General features: G+C 49.4%; 1 protein-coding gene across 1 annotated transcript; it reads left to right on the plus strand.

Moving 5' to 3' along the window:
* Positions 1–225: 225 nt before the first annotated feature.
* Positions 226–15,771, plus strand: Necap2 (NECAP endocytosis associated 2). Its single transcript, XM_048350325.1, has 8 exons — positions 226–352; positions 2,694–2,794; positions 8,110–8,214; positions 8,297–8,378; positions 9,104–9,212; positions 12,017–12,191; positions 14,495–14,579; positions 15,570–15,771. The coding sequence occupies exons 1-8, from the start codon at positions 261–263 to the stop codon at positions 15,616–15,618; spliced, it is 798 nt and encodes a 265-aa protein (XP_048206282.1). The 5' UTR covers positions 226–260; the 3' UTR covers positions 15,619–15,771.
* Positions 15,772–18,088: the final 2,317 nt, after the last annotated feature.

Consider the following 18,088-nt stretch of genomic DNA (forward strand, 5'->3'; position numbering starts at 1 on the left):
GCGGCCTTCTCCATCGGCCTGGGTGGGGAAGAGAGACCTCTGGTTCACCCTGGTCCTCCGCCCGGGAGCGCCAGTCCACCCACCGCATGTCTTGAGCCAAGTCATCCAGCAGGGGGCGCGCGGCGAGGAGGCTCGCGAACCGTCGCTCTATCCCTCGTGTAGTCACAGAGTCGCGCCGCTTCCGGCACCCAGGGGGAGGGGTGGGGGGGGGGCGGGGGCGGGGACGAAGCCGGAAGTCCGGTGGGGGTCCGTGCGTCGCGATGGAGGAGGATACGTACGAGTCGGTTCTCTGTGTGAAGCCGGAGGTCCACGTCTACCGCATCCCTCCGCGAGCCACCAACCGTGGCTACAGGTGACCTCCCGCTCTCTCCGCCTGGAAACCCTTTGCCCCGCACACCCACTGCGGGAGTCCGGGCGGCCCTGTGTAGATTAGGAGCCGGGCAGTCAGGCTTCTCCCGAGCGAGGCCGGACCCCGGAGGGGACCCCGGCGGGGACCTGAAGCCTCGGCCCGCCGGCGGCGGGGAAGGCACTGAGGCCTGGCGCCCGAGACTTCCTGGGGCCGCTGGTGCCCAGAGGGCAGGCCGCCGCCCGGTCTCGCTCAGCGCTAACCGATGTCCTGGAAGGGATCCTTGCAGATCCTTAACGCCGAGGGGGCCGGAAGGCGTCCAGCAGATGGCCAAGGCCTGGGGCGCTTTCCTGCCTGGTTCCCCTCTTCCTGCCTGGCTTCCCCGTTTCCTGCCTGGTTACTCTTACATCTTCCCGTTTTTCTGCCTAGCTTCCCTTTTTTTTGTTTTCCTGCCCAGCACTCCCTTTTTCCTGCGTACGTCCTCCTTTCCTGCTAGCTCTCCCTTCCCTACCCAGTTCCTCTTACCTGCCTAGCTTTCCTTTCCCAGCCTAGTACCCCTTTTCCTGCCTAGTTCCCTTGCGATTTCACTCTTGATGACTGGTACCCGGAAATAGTGGGAGGAGCCTGTCCACACCTGAGATGTAATCGTCACCTGAGATGTAAACACTCCTGCTTGTAAACATATTATTTCTGGAACACAGGAATCTGTCTTAGAGGAGAGTTGGAGTCTGACTGTATTATATAGTGTTACACACCCTGTGAACTGTGTGCTTTGCATCCAAGTGAGATGAAAGAGAAGTACACAGACAACGTAGCCTGTGGTCTATGGCACTGGCTGATGGTGGGGTGGCTCTAGGAGGAATGTGTGTCCAAGTTATACTGGACTGTAGACTGGCCTGGACAGCAAGCGTGACCAGTGTCCACGCATCTGTCCACTTGTTCCTTTGCAGTGAACACAGACCCAGTGGATTTTCTAATAAACATATTTTACTGAACATTTAACTGGATCCATGAGGTAATTTAAAAGTAGCATGAAAACAATAACACATACCTTTGAGTTCTGTTCTCAGATTGTAGATGGGTCTACCAGTCCAAGGATGGTTATCAACCCATCTTTTGTTGAGTCTAGAATGGGCTGGGATTGCTTCCTCTGTGTGTGTGTGTGTGTGTGTGTGTGTGTGTGTGTGTGTGTGTGTGCTGGGGCTTGAATTCAGTGTGCCTAGGTGCTACCTCGGAGCGTTTGTGCTCAAGACTAGCATTCTACCATTGAGCCACTACACTTCTGGTTTTCTGGTGTTTAATTGGATATTAAGAATCTTAGAGACTTTCCTGCCTGGGCTGGCTTCCAACCTCAGTTCTCAGGTCTCAGCCTCCTGAATAGCTAGGATTACAGGCATGAGCCACCAGTGCCAGCTTGCTTCCTCCTAGCCTGCAGAGAGCAAGGTTAGCAAGTGTCAGCGGGAATTGGTTTGGCTTAGAGGAAATTGATCTTCAGCTTCAGAGCCCCCCTTTCCCTGACTCAGAGGTCTGTTGCCCCAGGAAGAGGAACTGAAACTCAGTTGACTGCCTTGTGAATTGAGGGGCTTTCAAAAGAACCTACCTCCAGAGTTCTTGAGAGCTGGCATCTGCTTAGCAACTTCCAAGGAAAAAAACCCTGAAAACACCCACTAGCCGTGCTATTTAGAGGTTTTACTGACCTGCTTCTTTGAAGTAAAACGTGAAGTGAAAAGAGGCCATTGCTGTAGGTCCATGGTTTCTTTTTGCTTCCATTTAAGAATGGGTTTCCTAAACCTCGTTTTCCTCACTCTTTGACAACGCCATTGCTCTCCTTTTCCCTACAAGTGATACTTTTCCTCCCATGGTCTTAGTGCTTCCAGCTGGCACTCTGGTCCCCGCAGCCTGGCAGCCCTCCCCCCCTCCCCCATGCTTCCTCCACAGAAAGGAAAATGGAAGGAAATCCTACATGGGAGAAGGTTGGTAGTCCCCAGGCTGCAACTCACTGTGTGAGTGGCTCTCAGGCTCAGAATTGATTTTACATTTTTAAATGGGTTTTTGTATTTCTACAGTTTTATTGAGATAGGGCCATACTCAGTAAAAAAAAAAATATTTGCTTAAAATAACCAGCATGTGTGCATATTGTCGAATTGATTCTATATTACCACTGTTGCCTAGTGACAGCTATGTAGCCTTAAAAGCCAAAATTATTTCCTGTCTTTCCCTTTACAGACAAGGTCTGCCTGACCTGGTCTAGAGCGAGCAGCCTTTCCTTTCCATTGTCACCCCTGCATGTCCTGGAGGAATGGAGCAGGAGCCTCTGGCAGAGGCTCAGTGGTTTCTGTCTCCTTAGGGCCTCAGAGTGGCAGCTGGATCAGCCGTCGTGGAGTGGCCGGCTGCGCATCACTGCAAAAGGACAGGTGGCCTACATCAAGCTGGAGGACAAGACCTCAGGTAAAGCAGGGGAGCCTGTGTTGGGCCAAAGTGCCAAACCTCCCACTTGAAGGGAGAAGGCCAGGCCAGGGCGAGAGGCAGTGACCTAGATCAGATCATGTGTACCTTCCTAGAAACCATTAGCCTCAGGTATAAAAAGGAGCATTTCTTGTCAAGGACTTGTTCCTTTTATTTATTTATTTTTTTGCCAGTCCTGGGCTTGAACTCAGGGTCTGAGCACTGTCTCTGGCTTCTTTTTGCTCAAGGGTAGCACTCTGCTAATTGAGCCACAGCACCACTTCTGGCCTTTTCTATATATGTGGTGCTGGGGAATTGAACCCAAGGCTTCATGTATGTAAGGCAAGCACTCTTGCCACTAGGCCATACTCCCAGCCTGGACTTGTTCCTTTTGAGGATCCTTAAACGAGTGGCCAGCTGGGCCCTAGAAATAGGGGCTTGCCTTGAAGACAGCCTGGGTGGAGCCACATAGCACCCTGCCAGTGAGGCCTGTTTCCTCCTCAGAATTCTCTTTATCAACTAAACCTTTACTCCCCAGAACTGGCCACACCCAGTAACTGAAAGCTGGAATCTGTTAGACTCAGCTCTTTTTTTTTTTTTTTTGGCCGGTCCCAGGGCCTGAACTCTGGGCCTGGGCACTATCTCTGAGCAACTTTTTTCTCAAGACTAGCACCCTACCACTTGAGTCAAAGTGCTATATCCTGCTTTTTCTGTGACTAAGTGGAGATAAGAGTGTCACTGATTTTCTTGCCTGGGTTGGCTTTCTCCCATGATTCTCAGAGCTCAACTTTCTGAGTAGCTAGGATTATAGGTGTGAGCCACTGGTGCCCAGCTCAGACTCACTCTTTCTGTGAAGGGAGGATAGGCCCAGCTGGGCTATGCTGGGATCAGCTGCAGATTCTACCTCTGGGGAAACCGACCCAGAAATCCTGAGCTGCCAGTGCCTCTGGGGGAGCAATGGAGGGCAGTGTTTGAGGGCAGTGTTTCTGGAACCTCTCAGCTTGGGACCCCAGTTAGTCTTTTATTGGGTTTGAACATAATGCCTGCTCAGACATATGCCATAGCCCTCTGTCCTTTTTTTTTTTTCCCCCCAGTCCTTAGGCTTGAACTCAAGGCCTGAGCTCTGTCCCTGGCTTATTTGTGCTCAAGGCTAGAGCTCTACCACTTGAGCCACAGCACTACTTCTGGCTTTTTCTGTTTATGTGGTGCTGAGGAATCAAACCCAGGGCTTCATGCCTGCTAGGCAAGCACTCTACCACTAGGCCACATTCCCAGCCTGCCCTCTGTCCTTTATTTTTTTCTCTAATATGTAGAAGTTTCTCTTTGTGGAGCAGAAGGAAGTGCAGGGATGCCGTCAGAACTACTGCTTCTGAGTTGTTGGGTCTTGGGTGAACCGTGTTACCTCTGGAAGTCACACGAATTCCCGGGTTGGTGGAAGTAGGAATTAAGCAGATATTTATCCAATTGCTTTGTGAATGCAGTGTTGACAAGGTGCCTCTTGGCTGCAGGGAGTGGAAGGGACAGCATTGTGGCTAGCCTGGGGCTTTTCAGACATCCATGTGGAGTATAGGCTATCACAGAACCTCTTGTTTTCTGGGAACGCTGGAGCTCTAACATGTCAGCCTCTGCTGAGGGCTGGGCACGGCTGGAGGACCCACTCTAAGATTCTCTTTGCATTGGTTCGCATTCACTTCACTTTCTGGGGAGGCTGTGACCGGTGTCACTGCAAGCCAGGGCTTCTCACCTCCACGCTGTTGACATTCCACAGCTGCTATGTCCAGTGTGGAAGACACTTAGGGTCCCTGGCCTCAACCTTCCCATTACCCAGATTGTGGCAAAGCAAGTGTCTCCTGTGAGGAAGCGAGCTCCTGGCTGAGAATCCCCGCCCTGCCCAAGGCATTCAGGTGGGCCAGGCCTCAAAGTGCCAGGCTGCAGACCAGTGGCTGGAGTCTAGGGGTTTAGTTCAGGTTGGTGATCAGTCACCTCAGATCCTCAAGACTCAGTTGAAAACGTTTGGTGAAGTCAGGTGTGGGGCTGCACACCTGTAATCCCAGCACTCGAGCTGAGATAAGATGATGAATTCAAAGCTGGTGTGGGCTATGTAGTGAGACCCTCCTGAAACATCACACACAAAAGCCTCAGCCACAGCAGAGGAGCTGAGCACCTGTGAGCAGGGAGCTAGTCGGCAGTGCTTCAGCCAGCCAATGGAAGGCCAGGCTGACGAGGGGATTCCTCTGCATGGGGGCTTTGTGAACCAGTCATCATTTTGCTCAGTCCCTGAGATTGGGATCAGACAGCTGCTTTAGAAGGTTGTTTTTGTTTGTATTTTGAGACGGGCATTGCCATGCCTTTGGAGTCTTCTGTGGGTCTAAAACTTGTCCTTCCCCTGTGGCTCACAGGCCTCTTGCAGTCCTGCTTCAGGTGCTAACACTTTTTTTAAATTAATTTAATTTATTTATTAATTGAACACAAATTTTTTTAACAAGGTGTTGTGCAAAAGGGTACAGTTACATAGTAGGGCAGTGTGTACATTTCTTGTGATATCTTACGCCCTGTTTTTCTATCCCTTCTCTAGGACAGGTAGACATATATACAATATACAATGTATCAAGAACATATACAGTAGCCACGTGGCCACGCCCAAGAAAGTTCACCTAGGGCTTTAAATGTAATGTCGCTATTAGACAATATGTCGACAGTAGTCTTATATGAACGTACATACATAGCTTTTGAGCTGTTGTATTCCCCTGAGAGGTCAATTTTTGACCTTTATATATTGAGTAATTGTTTGGTTTTAGTTACATACTGTTGGGTTGTTGCCCCAATCCTGTGGGGAATACTATTTGACAAGCAGTTTTTGGTTTCACAGACTTGGTCTCTACTGTCTCTCCATCTCCCTTTCTTAACAGTCATATATCAGGGAGATCATGCCCCTTTGTTTTCTGTGTTCTAGGCTTGTCTCACTCAACATTATTTGTTCGAGTTCTGACCATTTCCCTGCAAATACCAATATTTCACCATTCCTAATCGCTATGTAGTATTCCATTGTGTATAAGTACCATATTTTTTGGATCCATTCGTCTGTGGAGGGGCATCTGGGTTGTTTCCATATTTTGGCTATTGTGAATTGTGCCGCGATAAACATGGAAGTACAAATGTCTTTTTGAGGCTGGGGATATGGCCTAGTGGCAAGAGTGCTTGCTTCATATACATGAGGCCCTGGGTTCAATTCCCCAGCACCACATATACAGAAAATGGCCAGAAGTAGCGCTGTGGCTCAAGTGGCAGAGTGCTAGCCTTGAGCAAAAAGAAGCCAGGGACAGTGCTCAGGCCCTGAGTCCAAGCCCCAGGACTGGCCAAAAAAAAAAAAAAAAATGTCTTTTTGATATCTTGGGGCTTGCTATTTAGGATAGATGCCTAGGAGTGGTATGGCTGGGCCATAGGGTAGGTCTATATTGAGCTTTTTGAGAAACCTCCATACTGTTCTCCAAAGTGGTTGTACTAATTTGCACTCCCACCAACAATGGAGGAGGGTTCCTCTTTCCCCGCACCCCCTCCAGCATTTGTTGTTGCCTGAGTTCAGAGTATAGGCCATTCTAACTGGGGTGAGGTGGTATCTCAGGGTTGTTTTTATTTGCATTTCCTTTACTACCAGGGATGTTGAACATTTCCTCATGTGTTTCTTTGCCATTTTTATCTCTTCTCTTGTGAAGTCTCTCTTTAGCTCCTTTGCCCATTTCCTGATTGGTTTATTGGGCTTGGAGGGGCTTAGTTTTTTGAGTTCTCTGTAGATGACAGATATCAGGCCTTTGTCTGTTGCTGAGCTGGTAAATATTCTTTCCCATATGGTTGGCTGTCTTTCTATTTTGGTGGCTATGTCCTTAGCTGTGCAGAAACTTTTTAATTTGTAGTAGTCCCATTTGTCGAGTCTTTCCCCTATTGTGCCCCTGGGACTCTATTCAGGAAGTTCCTTCCTGTGCCTATAAGTTCTAGCGTCTTTCCTACTCTTTCCTTCAGTAGTTTCAAGGATTCAGGTCTGATATTGAGGTCCTTGATCCATTTTGAGTTGATCTTGGTGCATGGTGATAGGCTTGGGTCTACTTTGAGTTTTCTGCATATGGCTGCCCAGTTCTCCCAGCACCAGTAGTTGAAGAGGCTGTGTTTATTCCATTGTATGTCTTTAGCTCCTTTGTCGAATACCAGGTGACTGTAAGAGTGCGGTTTTATTTCTGGATCTTCAATTCTAATCCATTGGTCTTCCGATCTGTTTTTATACCAATACCAGGCTGTTTTTGTTATGATGGCCCTGTAGTAGAGCTTGAAGTCTGGTATTGTGATCAGGTGCTATCTGAGCCTGGGGTCACCTACATCAGGACCCCAAGATCTGCTTCAGGTAGGGCCTGGAAACGCATAAAGCCAGTGGGACAGGCAGGTTGTAGCCCCAGCCCTGAGTTCTCATGTGGGAATGGAGGCATGGTATTGGAAGAGTTTTCAGGCTTTAAAAGAAGCCAAATGTCTGGATTGTCTTTCATGTAGGCTGTTTTTGAAATGGTTGATAACTAAAGAGTATTGAAACTGAGGGCTGAGTTTGACCTGTAAGTCAAGAGGCTTGATCCACTGACTCAAACTTTCCCTTAGTTCTGCTTTGATGTCTTCCTTCAGCAAGAGTAGATTTGGCATGTGCTTGGCTCATCTCTGTAATGTGAGATATTCAGGAGGCTGAGATCTGAGGCTCAGCTTCAAAACCAGCAGGGGCAGAGAAATCTTTGAGATTTTCTCAGTCTTTAAGACTTACTAAAAGCCAGAAGTAGAGTTGTAGCTCAAGTGGTATAGCATTAGTCTTGAGGAAAAAAAAAAATCTCAGGGACATTGCCCAGGTCCTGCTGAGTTCAAGCCCTAGTACTGGTACAAAAAATAAAACAAAATGAGTGCTGGTGGCCCATGCCTGTATTTCTAGCTACTAAGGAGGCTTGTGAGGTCTGAGAATTGTGGTTTGAAGCCAGCCTGGGCAGGAAAGGGAGACTTTTATCCCTAATTAATCACAGAGAAAGCAAGAAGTGGTGCTGTGGCTCAAGTGGTAGAGTGCTAGCCTTGAGAAAAAGGAGCTCAGGAACAGTTCCCAAGCCCAGAATTCAAGCCCCAGGACTGGCAAAAAGAAAAAGATAAAAACAAAACTCAAAAACCAAAGAATAGATTTGACTGGGATCCCAGACGAAGATTGTGCCACCCTACCCCAGCTTCACTAAGATGCTTTGTGGAGGGGCAGGCATCTTAGTAGTGCAACGGGAACACCAGGCTCACCCAGCCTGTGCTTTCAGGGGAGCTCTTTGCTCAGGCTCCAGTGGATCAGTTTCCAGGCTCAGCTGTGGAGAGCGTGACCGATTCCAGCAGGTACTTCGTCGTCCGCATTGAAGATGGAACTGGTACGCGTGGGTCTGGGTACCACTCTGGGAGCAGTGTCCTCTGCCTCTGGAACAAGTGGGGCTGATCACATGTTGTTCCCAGGGCGACGGGCCTTTATTGGGATTGGCTTCGTGGACCGAGGGGATGCCTTTGACTTCAATGTAGCATTACAGGACCATTTCAAGTAAGTGCTCCCAGAGACCTGTGCTCGTGCCTCCTTCCTTCCTTCCCTGGGAAACCATTTCCAAGGAGGGCACTCTGTGACTGCTTGTCTGCTAGCCAGCCCTCCTCCCAGCCAGCCTCCCCACCTCTCACCAGTCCCCATCGCTGCTTCCAAGTCTCTTCCTTTCCCAGGTTGTCTGCCATCTCGGTCATCTGGCTCAGCCCTCAAGGTGCCACATGGTTTCCTCACCAGCCCTCAGCAGTCAGGGGCTCATGAGCTCCTGAGTGGCACTTGGAGGCGCTGGTGTTTTTTGTCGGTGAAAAGACAAGCAAAAAAGTGCTCTTCTGCCCTCTGCAGGGCTCCACCTCTGAATGCCAGCAAGTGGGCAGGGCTAGGTGGCATTGTATGCCCTCTACTTCTGGGCATCTGCCTGAGTGAATGTTGAGCTGGTGGGGTGGGCAGGGGTTCGGGGCAGACTGTGTAGACTACCAGGGGAAGGAGAGGCAAGGAAGGCTCTCAGCTCCCGGGAGGCCAGAGTTGGGACCCTCTGGGCTAGGACCCATCTTTAAGACCTTTGGATCCCAGCCATCATCCTGGCGAGGAAGCCAGTAAGCCTGTAGCTGCTTAGGGTCACAGCTGGAATCTGAATTGCTGACTCCAAAGCAGCCTGCAGAGTGGCCTTGCTGAACTGAGGGAGAGTGAGTGGACACAGGGTTGTGCCTTTCTCACTTCTTCCTCCTCCCCAGGTGGGTGAAACAGCAGTGTGAGTTTGCAAAACAAGCCCAGAACCCAGACGAAGGACCCAAGTTGGACCTGGGCTTCAAGGAGGGCCAGACCATCAAGATCAACATCGCAGTGAGTTTCACCTCCCTTGACTGGCCCTGGGCAGGGTCACTGGTGGTGCCCATCCCAGAGCCCCTAACTCATAAAGTCATAGCTGTCAGCAGCTACAGTTTACTGAGCTGCTGCCTTGTGCCAGGTTCATAAAGCCCTGCCCTGGTGATCACAGCATGGCAGAAGTTCTGTGCCTAAGGGATGCCCTGATATGGGGGCCCAGGGAAGCCTTTCTGGGAGGAGTCACCTGCAAGGAATGGGGGGTGAGGGCCCAGGAGCTGCTCAGCAGAGGGAACAGCCTGCACACCACCTCTGAGTGGACAAGGAGCATCCGAACCTTGCCACTAGAGCTGATGTTTCCATCCTGGCTGTTAGAGCAACTTGGGAAGTTCATGTGCTCATCTCAAGCTGTGCCTTGGCCTCCTGCCTCACGTAAGGAAGCTTTGCGAGTGCTCTGGGCTGGGAGGCCTGGGCAGCTCTGGCTGGTGGTGATATCCTGGCTCCCTGGATCTTCTTTCTGCATCTAGCCCTTCTAGAATAACATCTGAATAGGAACAGGTTGGGGTGGGCTGAGCTTGGCCTATACCTGATTGCAAGGGTGGAGTGGGGAGGTGAGGTCGTGAGGGGAACCAAGGACCAGAGGGGTTTGTTTTTGAAGAAGTTTGAAACTCTAATGCTCTTCTTCTTTACTCACCATTCTTTTTCCTCTTTTCTGCTTCATGCTGGTGATGATTTGGGACCTTGAAGTTGGCTAACTGGCTCTTGAGAGAAAGTGCAAATCCAATCCAGTGGACTGGTTGGGATATGATTTTTTCTCTTGCTTGGAGGAAACTAACATGTAATGAGCATCAGCTGTGGGCCAGGTAGTGTTCTCAGGCTTTTCTCCTGTGACTTGAACACCCCCTCCTTCCAGAAGACAAGGACACTGAGACACAGGGAGGTGAAGGGATTTAGCCAAGATCATCGTAGTTAGGGAAGAAAATGGCCAGCTGGATGCACGCTGAGGGCTTCGCGGCCGCTGTTGCTGTGCTCATGGGCGGCCCGTGCTGTCTTCATCTGTGTGGCTCTAGCTGGCGTCCAGCTCAGTTCTTTGCTTTTTAAGTGTTGCTTTGTCTTTTGTTTTTGAAGTCTAATACACAGGAAAGTGAAAAACCATAAACGAAGAACTCAGGGAATTTAGTTTGTTATTTTAATTGTTATTATAAAGGCGATAACACCGAGATTTCAGTTATAAATCAGGTAATGAGTACATTTGTTTTTTTATTTTATTTTTTGGTCAGTCATGAGGCTTGAACTCAGGGCCTGGGTGCTTGTCTCTGAGCTTCTTTAGCACAAGGCTAGCTCTCTGTCACTTTGAGCCATAGCTCAACTCTAGTTTTGTGTTGGTTAACTGGTGATAAGAACTTAACTGCTTGGGCTGGCTTTGAACCACCGTCCTCAGATCTCAGCCTCCTGAGTCGATAGGATTACAGGTGTGAGCCACCAGCACCTGGCCATGAGTACATTTCTTTTTGAACAGTGTCACCCCTTCCCACGGTCTCTCCTAGGAATTTAATTTATTATTTTGCTTTGTTTATTTTGCACATGCGCATGCATTGCTGTTGAGTCTATGTCTGGGTCTTGAGTTTCCATGTTGCACTTTATAGATTCCTCTTTTTTCCCCAGTGCCAGTACTAGGGCTTGATCTCTGCCTTGCACTCTTGCTTAGCTTTTTTGATGAGCTGGTGCTCTTCTACTTGAACCACACCTCTACTTCCTGCATTTTGCTGATTAATTCAAGATAAGATTCTCTTGGATCTGTCTGCCTATTCTGGCTTTGAACCTTGATCCTCAGATCTCAGCCTCCTGAGTAGAATTTACAGATGTGAGCACTGATGCCTGGCTCAAGCTCTTTTCCCAGTGGTTTTTCTGATAGACCCTCGATAGCTAATGCTTCAGCCCTTCTGGTGGGTGTGTGATGCAGGGTCATTGTACATTTGATGCGCATTTCCCCAGGGAATGGAGGGAATCAGGTGCTGGGTTTTTTGTTGTTGTTGTTGTTTTTGCCATTCCTGGGGCTTGATCTTGGCCTGGGCACTGTCCTTCATTTGCTCGAGGCTAGAGCTCTACCACTTGCCCCAGTACTACTTCCAGCTTTTTCTGTGTACGTGGTACTGAGGAATTGAACCTAGGGCTTCGTGCATGCTAGGCAAGCACTCTACCACTGAGCCACATTCCCAGCCCCATCCTTGAGTTTTTTTGCTCAAGGCTAGTACTCTACCAATTGAGCCACAGCTTCATTTGTGACTTTTTGGTAGTTAGTTGGAGATAAGAGCCAGATAAGCCCAGGGTGGCTTTGAACCATGATCCTCAGATCTCAGCCTTCTGAGTAGCTAGCCTAGGCATGAGCTACTAATGCAGGTGCACCTTTTCTTTCCCTGTCGGCAGTGGGGCTTGAACTCTGGGCCTGGGCGCTGTCCTTGAGATCTTCAGCTCAAGGCTAGCGCTCTACCACTTGAGCCACAGTGCCACTTCCAGTTTTCTGGTGGATAATTGGAGATAAGAGTCTCATGGACTTTCCTGCCTGGGCTGGCTTTGAACCATGACCCTCAGATCTCAGCCTCCCGAGTAGCTAGGATTACATGTGTGAGCCATCGGCGCCGGCTGGTGCTGGGCTTTTTTAATGAGCCATATCAGTGATATGCTAGAACCATGATGCACGGGATGCTGCATATGACAGCTAGGTATAGATAGGACCACTTTTGGCTCTGTGGTTGTTGGGGATTGGGGCTTCCCTTGGCTCTCCTACGGAGCTCTCTGATTGCAGCGCTCTCTCTTCCCTTTAGAACATAAAGAAGAAGGAAGGAGCAGCTGGGACTCCCCGAGCCCGGCCTGCCAGCACAGGAGGTCTGAGCCTGCTTCCCCCTCCTCCGGGAGGCAAGGCCTCCACACTCATCCCACCTTCTGGCGAGCAGTTGTCTACAGGAGGCTCCCTCCAGCCAGCCGTTGTTCCTGGTTCAGGTCTGTGCTGGGCGAGGCTTCCCTCCTTTACCCCTTCTGATATGTCACTTTGACCTGGATGTGTCAGACATAGATCCTATGCACACTAGAGGTTCTTCGTTCCCTTCTCTTGGCTCTCCCTCTAGGCAGGGGCTTGAGTCAGAGCAGGCAGGTTCCAGATCCTCAGTGGGTATTAAATGGGTGACACTGATACATCTCTGCCTATGCCTAGTGAGAGCGAGGAGTCAACGTATAGGGTATAGACCATGAGCCGCCCGCAGGGTCCTGCCAGGGAAGCTTCTTGGAGGAGGCATTGAGCTGGCCTACGAAGGAAGGACATGATTGGGGCAGAGATAGTGGCATTCCAGGCAGAGAGAAAAGCATGACTGGGCTCAGCCTTTGAGATGCTGGTATATCTAAGAAGATGCATGTAGCACAGAGTGTGCCAAGGTGAGCAGGAAACAGTTGTGGAGATTTCGTTTGGAGTGGGTCACTGGGTGCTGGGAAGCTGAGAGAGCTCCTGGCGTCTTGTGTTGGTGACACCTTTGGAGAGCCCAGGATTCCTAAATCTAGCGCTGGGGTGCCAGCCCTTGGCTCCCTCTTCCCTGCCAGGGTGTGCTCTGGCCTTCCCAGGCTGGGGATTTACACCAGCCCATCTCCATCCGATTCCTCACCCAGTTTGGGCCAGCCTCCAGGTACAAAAGCTTTCTTGGTTCTTAGAGAATCTGACATTGGGGCTTGGAATATGGCCTTGTGGCAAGAGTACTTGCCTCGCATACTTGAAGCCCTGGGTTTGATTCCTCAGCACCACATATATAGAAAATGGCCAGAAGTGACACTGTGGCTCAACTGATAGAGTGCTAGCCTTGAGCAAAAAGAAGCCAGGGACAGTGCTCAGGCCCTGAGTCCAAGCTCCAGGACTGCCTCCCTTCCCCCTCCCCCCCCCCCCAGAAAAAAAAGAAAGAAAGAAAGAAAAAAGAATCTGATATTGCCTCCTTTGCCTGCGGGTCAAGCTTTCAACCTCAGCCCTGTGGGGGAATTTCCCAGTCCGGAGAGGGGCTGTCCTTGGCACCAGGATTTTTTTTTTTTTTTTTTTTTTTTGCCAGTCCTGGGCCTTGGACTCAGGGCCTGAGCACTGTCCCTGGCTTCTTTTTGCTCAAGGATAGCACTCTGCCACTTGAGCCACAGCACCACTACTGGCTATTTTCTATATATGTGGTGCTGGGGAATCGAACCCAGGGCTTCATGTATATGAGGCAAGCACTCTTGCCACTAGGCCATATTCCCAGCCCAAGCACCAGGATTTTAAAAATTTTATTTTTATTTTTTTGTTTGTTTGTTTGTTTTTCCCATTCCTGGGGCTTGAACTCGGCCTGGACCCTGTCCCTGAGCTGCTTTTTGCTCAAGGCTAGAACTCTACCAATTGAGCCACAGCACCACTTCTGGCATTTTCTGTTTATGTGGTACTGAGGAATGGAACTCAGGGCTTCATGCATACTAGGCAAACACCACTAGGCCACATTCCTAGCCAGGGAATTTTTAAATTTTATTTTTTGTGGTAATTATGGTTTGGACTCTGGCCTCCTGCTTGCTAGGCAGGCATTGCTTGAGCCACTCCGCCAGTATCCTTTTGGATTGTTTCTTGTTTGTTTTGTGCTGGTACTAGGGCTTGAACTCTGGGCCTCACACTCGCACTCAGCCTTTTCACTCATGGCTACCACTTGAACCACACCTTCACTTTTGGCTTTGTGCTGGTTACTTGGAGATGAGTCTTGTGGATTTGTCTGCTTATGCTGGCTTCAGACCAGATCTCAGACTCCTGGATAGCTAGAGCTAGGATTATAGGTGTGGGCCACTGGCACTGGGCTGGACTGTTTCTTTTATGCCCTGGCTAGCCTGGACCATGATCCTCCTATTTATTTTTCCTTTGTCACTGGGATGACAGGTCATACCACTATACCAGCCATTGGTTGAAACAGTATAGGTGGCATTCTCCATTTGTGAAATCAAGACGGGAGGTAGTAAGTTTGAACAGATTTCAGCATCCATAGTTGAAAATATTTTGGGGTATAACTGATGGGTAACAAGTGACACTTGCTGTTACTTTGTGTAGTTTCTACTTTCCCCCTGAGGCTTCCAAGTGCTGAGCTAAGGTGGAAATGTAGCACTGCTGGTGTTGTGGGCCCTAGACATGTCTCATTTGTCCTTGTCAGTCATGAGACTGACCCCCAGGTCTCATAAATTAATCACTGAGATAAGCAGGAAGAAGCCCCTGACTTTTCTGTCTTCTTTCTCCCTACCCACTGGACTTGGGACATGAATAGGAAATGCTGCTGTGTCCTGGCCCCAGTCCAAGCCTGCCACTGCTGCCACCGCTGATGTTTGGGGAGACTTCACAAAATCTACAGGGTGAGGAGAGCCGCATTTGGGTCTGGGTAGCAGTTAGGTGTGTTTGCAAAGACCCAGGGATGCTCCCCATGCCTGCCTTTTGGCTGCGGAAGCATCAGCTCTGGGTAGACATTTTCAGGCCTGCCAGAAGACCGAGCCCCAGATGCCTGCTTTGGGATGGAGATTGTCCTCTGTGCATATCTGTGAAGGCTTCTGGCTGTCCGTACCACCTTACCAAGTGCTTTGGATGGCCCCCAGTTCCTCTCTCTCCTCTCTCCCTGAAAGTCAGAGTCCAGACCGCACACCCTCATGGGACTGTCTTTTACTAGTTAATAATCATAGTACCATAATCATAGTACCATAAATCACCAAAATAATTCGTAGGACTTCTGAGGTGGAGTGTCTAGCCTTCCTTTGGAGTGAAGGTGGAAAGATGCTCAGTTCCTGTTTGTACTATTAATGTATGTGGCCAGGTTCTAGAACCTGGGTCAGTGAGGGCTCCGGCTACAGCAGCAGGAAAGCAGCCACACAGTGTGGACATGAGTGACGTGGCTGTGTACCAACAGAGCTGTTCACCAGAGTACAAGGGCATGGCATAACTAATTTAAGAGAAAAGTGGGTTTTTTTGGTTTTTGTTTGCCAGTCCTGGGCCTTGAAACCAGGGCCTGAGCACTGTCCTGGCTTCTTTTTGGTCAAGGCTAGCACTCTGCCACTTGAGCCACAGCGCCACTTTTGGCCATTTTTTGTATATGTGGTGCTGGGGAATCGAACCCCGGGGGTCATGTATGCGGGGCAAGCACTCTTGCCACTAGGCCACATTCCCAGCCCAAGAGAAAAGTTTATATGACTTGAGGACACACAGGCTGAGGTTTGGTCCTGGGCCATAGTTTGTTGACCGTTGCTCTTGGCTATTCAGAAACTGTCTGCTTAGTGGTCTTTCTGCCCAGAGAGAAGCCACCTTCATCTACTGCCCAACGGCTGAGCTCTTCCTGTCCTCTCTTCCTCTTATAGGCCGCCTTCCAGCCAGACGCAGCCAGGCACAGGCTGGGTCCAGTTCTGACCTGTACAGCTTTGTCCTCATCCAACTTTTGGGAAGGAGCTGTCTCATGTGAGCCCAAGGAAGGAGGCAGCGCGCTCTTGGATGCTCCCTGGTGTGTCTCTCTTCTTCATAGCCCGAGCATATGAAGCGGTAAATTGGCACCATGTTGCACTATTTCCTGGGATTCAAGTGTGCATCCAGCTCACAGAAGAAACACTCCAGAGCCTTCCCTGTCTGTCCTCCTGATGTGAGGGAAGCGGTGCCACCCTTTTCCATTGCAGTGACCCGTATTAAACACAAACCCCTAAGCAACAGAATGGGTTGAGTTTGCGACCTGGATTCAGATTAGCCCGTCAGAGGGTTGGCAGAGGTTCTGGGGTTACTGCAGGGCAGGGTGCTGTCTGCACTCCCTTTGGTGGGAGACAGGTGGTGCCTTCCAGAAGAAGAATTCCTTCCTGATTTCTAGCAGGTCTTTTGGGCTGTAATTTGAATGGGCCATTGGGGGATATTGGAAAGATTATACAACTCCTTACAGTTTTAAATATTTTGCTTTGCTAATGTGCCAGTCTAACATGTCCTTGAAAAAGGGGCCTATGGTGTCTACAGCAAGGGCTTCTGATGCCAGCAGCTGCCCTTGGCCACAGGTAGCTGACCGTTTACCTGGTTTCCGAGTCTGCAGCCAGGCAGGCAGTGCAAGCAAGGCAGGTGCTGGCAGCTGGATGGTGCAGTGTTTGGGCAGGAAAGTGGGAGCTTGTGGAGCTGGGGTCAGCCGTCCTGGCCACTGGCCACTTTCCAGGCTCCCAGTGGACATGGATGTTTGCAGATATACTTGCTGGTGGTCTCTGAAGTGCCTCACCAGCAGGAAGCCTTCTTCTCTTTTCTCCTTCAAGACTGAGCAACAGAAGGAGCTCAGTGAACTGGAAGCACAAGGCAGCCTGGTTTGCTGGCTTTATAAGAAATCGTTTTGAGTATATCTCTGGAATTGCTTTATTAACTTAAACTCTCATTTGAAAGATTTTTTTTGAAGGGTCAAGACCAAGAACTGAAAGTGTTGTTGATGTTTTTGTGGGACCAGATATTTTTTAAGATTAAAAAAATAAATATTTTTACTCCTGTCAGTGTGTGTGTGAGATAAATGTGTTTTTGGCAGCATGGCTGCTCAGCTTTCCAGGTAGCAACAACAGTGTGCCTAGAGAGATTCCTAGAAAACGGCCCCTATTGCGCTAAGGTGTAGGCCTCTCCTGCAGGTCTATAGGCCTTTCTCTCATCCTCAGGACAAGGTGGAAGTGGCAGCCGATTCTGTGGGGAAGCATGAGTAGGCCAGCTGTGCTGGAGGACCTGGCCCCGTGTCCCTGCCTCCCTGTGAGGTCTACCTGTGAGAACACACTCCAGAAAGGAAGGGTGCACACGTGTGGACCTGGCCTGGTCACAGTGACTAATAAAGTGCACAGAAGATGAGGGATCCTCCTCCCCACTGAATAGGGACAAGATTGCTTCAAAGGGTCCTCAGGACTAGGAGGAGACTGTGTTTCTTTTTTGCTAGTCCTGGGACTCAGAGCCTGGACACTGTCCCTGGCTTTTTTTTTTTTTTTTGCTCAAGGCTAGCACTCCACCTCTTGAGCCACAGTGCCACTTCTGGCTTTTTCCATTTATGTGGTGCCGAGGAATTGAACCCAGGGCTTCATGCATGCTAGGCAAGCACTCTACCACTAAGCCACATTCCCAGCCCTGACTGAGTGTCTCGAATCAAGTTAGTGCTCATCTGCACAAGTTATTTCTGAGGGCATGGAGACTAGAATTGAGAAAGCTTAGTCTTGAGGATACCTTCATTAGAAGTACATTCTATGTAGTTTAGGCTGGCTTCAAACTCTCCATCCTCCTACCCCTCAGCTGCAATGGATTAGACATGTGCATCATACCCTGCTCCTATTTTATCAATATACAAGAAAATATAAGGGTAAATTCTTTTTTAACAGTATGGGGATTTGAACAAGTCAGTGTCTCATGCTTGCTAGGCAGCTGCTCTGTCTCCAGCATAAACTGTTTCTTTTACAGACTTATTCTGCATTACTATCAGAAACTTTTAAATATATTTCTCTAGTTGTCAAATGGTCTTCTGTAATTCTTGAAACTATATCATAGTATTCTAATATGTAAATAAGCCATAATTTATTTTTTCTTTTTCTTTTTGCCAGTCCTGGGGCTTGAACTCAGGACCTAAGCACTGTCCTTGGCTTCTTTTTTGCTCAAGGCTAGCACTCTACCACTTGAGCCACAGTGCCACTTCCTGCTTTTTCTGTGTACGTGGTGCTGAGGAATCGAACCCAGGGCTTCATGCATACAGTATGGCAAGCATTCTACCACTAAGCCACATTCCCAGCTCTAGTCATAATTTGGTAAGCAAATCTATTGCAAGCTATTAAAGTCAGGTATTACAGGAAGACCTTGCAAATTAGCCTTCTGGTGAATGTGGTTTTGTTGAAGGTGGGCA

Source organism: Perognathus longimembris, chromosome 7, assembly GCF_023159225.1.
Source record: "Perognathus longimembris pacificus isolate PPM17 chromosome 7, ASM2315922v1, whole genome shotgun sequence".
NCBI classification, from domain to species: domain Eukaryota; kingdom Metazoa; phylum Chordata; class Mammalia; order Rodentia; family Heteromyidae; genus Perognathus; species Perognathus longimembris.

Excerpts from the sequence above, each read along its gene's own strand:
- Necap2 (XM_048350325.1), top strand. The coding sequence starts at position 261 with ATGGAGGAGGATACGTACGAGTCGGTTCTCTGTGTGAAGCCGGAGGTC. Across the intron at positions 8,215-8,296 it reads CCGCATTGAAGATGGAACTG|GGCGACGGGCCTTTATTGGG; the intron begins GTACGCGTGGGT and ends TGTTGTTCCCAG. Across the intron at positions 9,213-12,016 it reads CCATCAAGATCAACATCGCA|AACATAAAGAAGAAGGAAGG; the intron begins GTGAGTTTCACC and ends TCTTCCCTTTAG.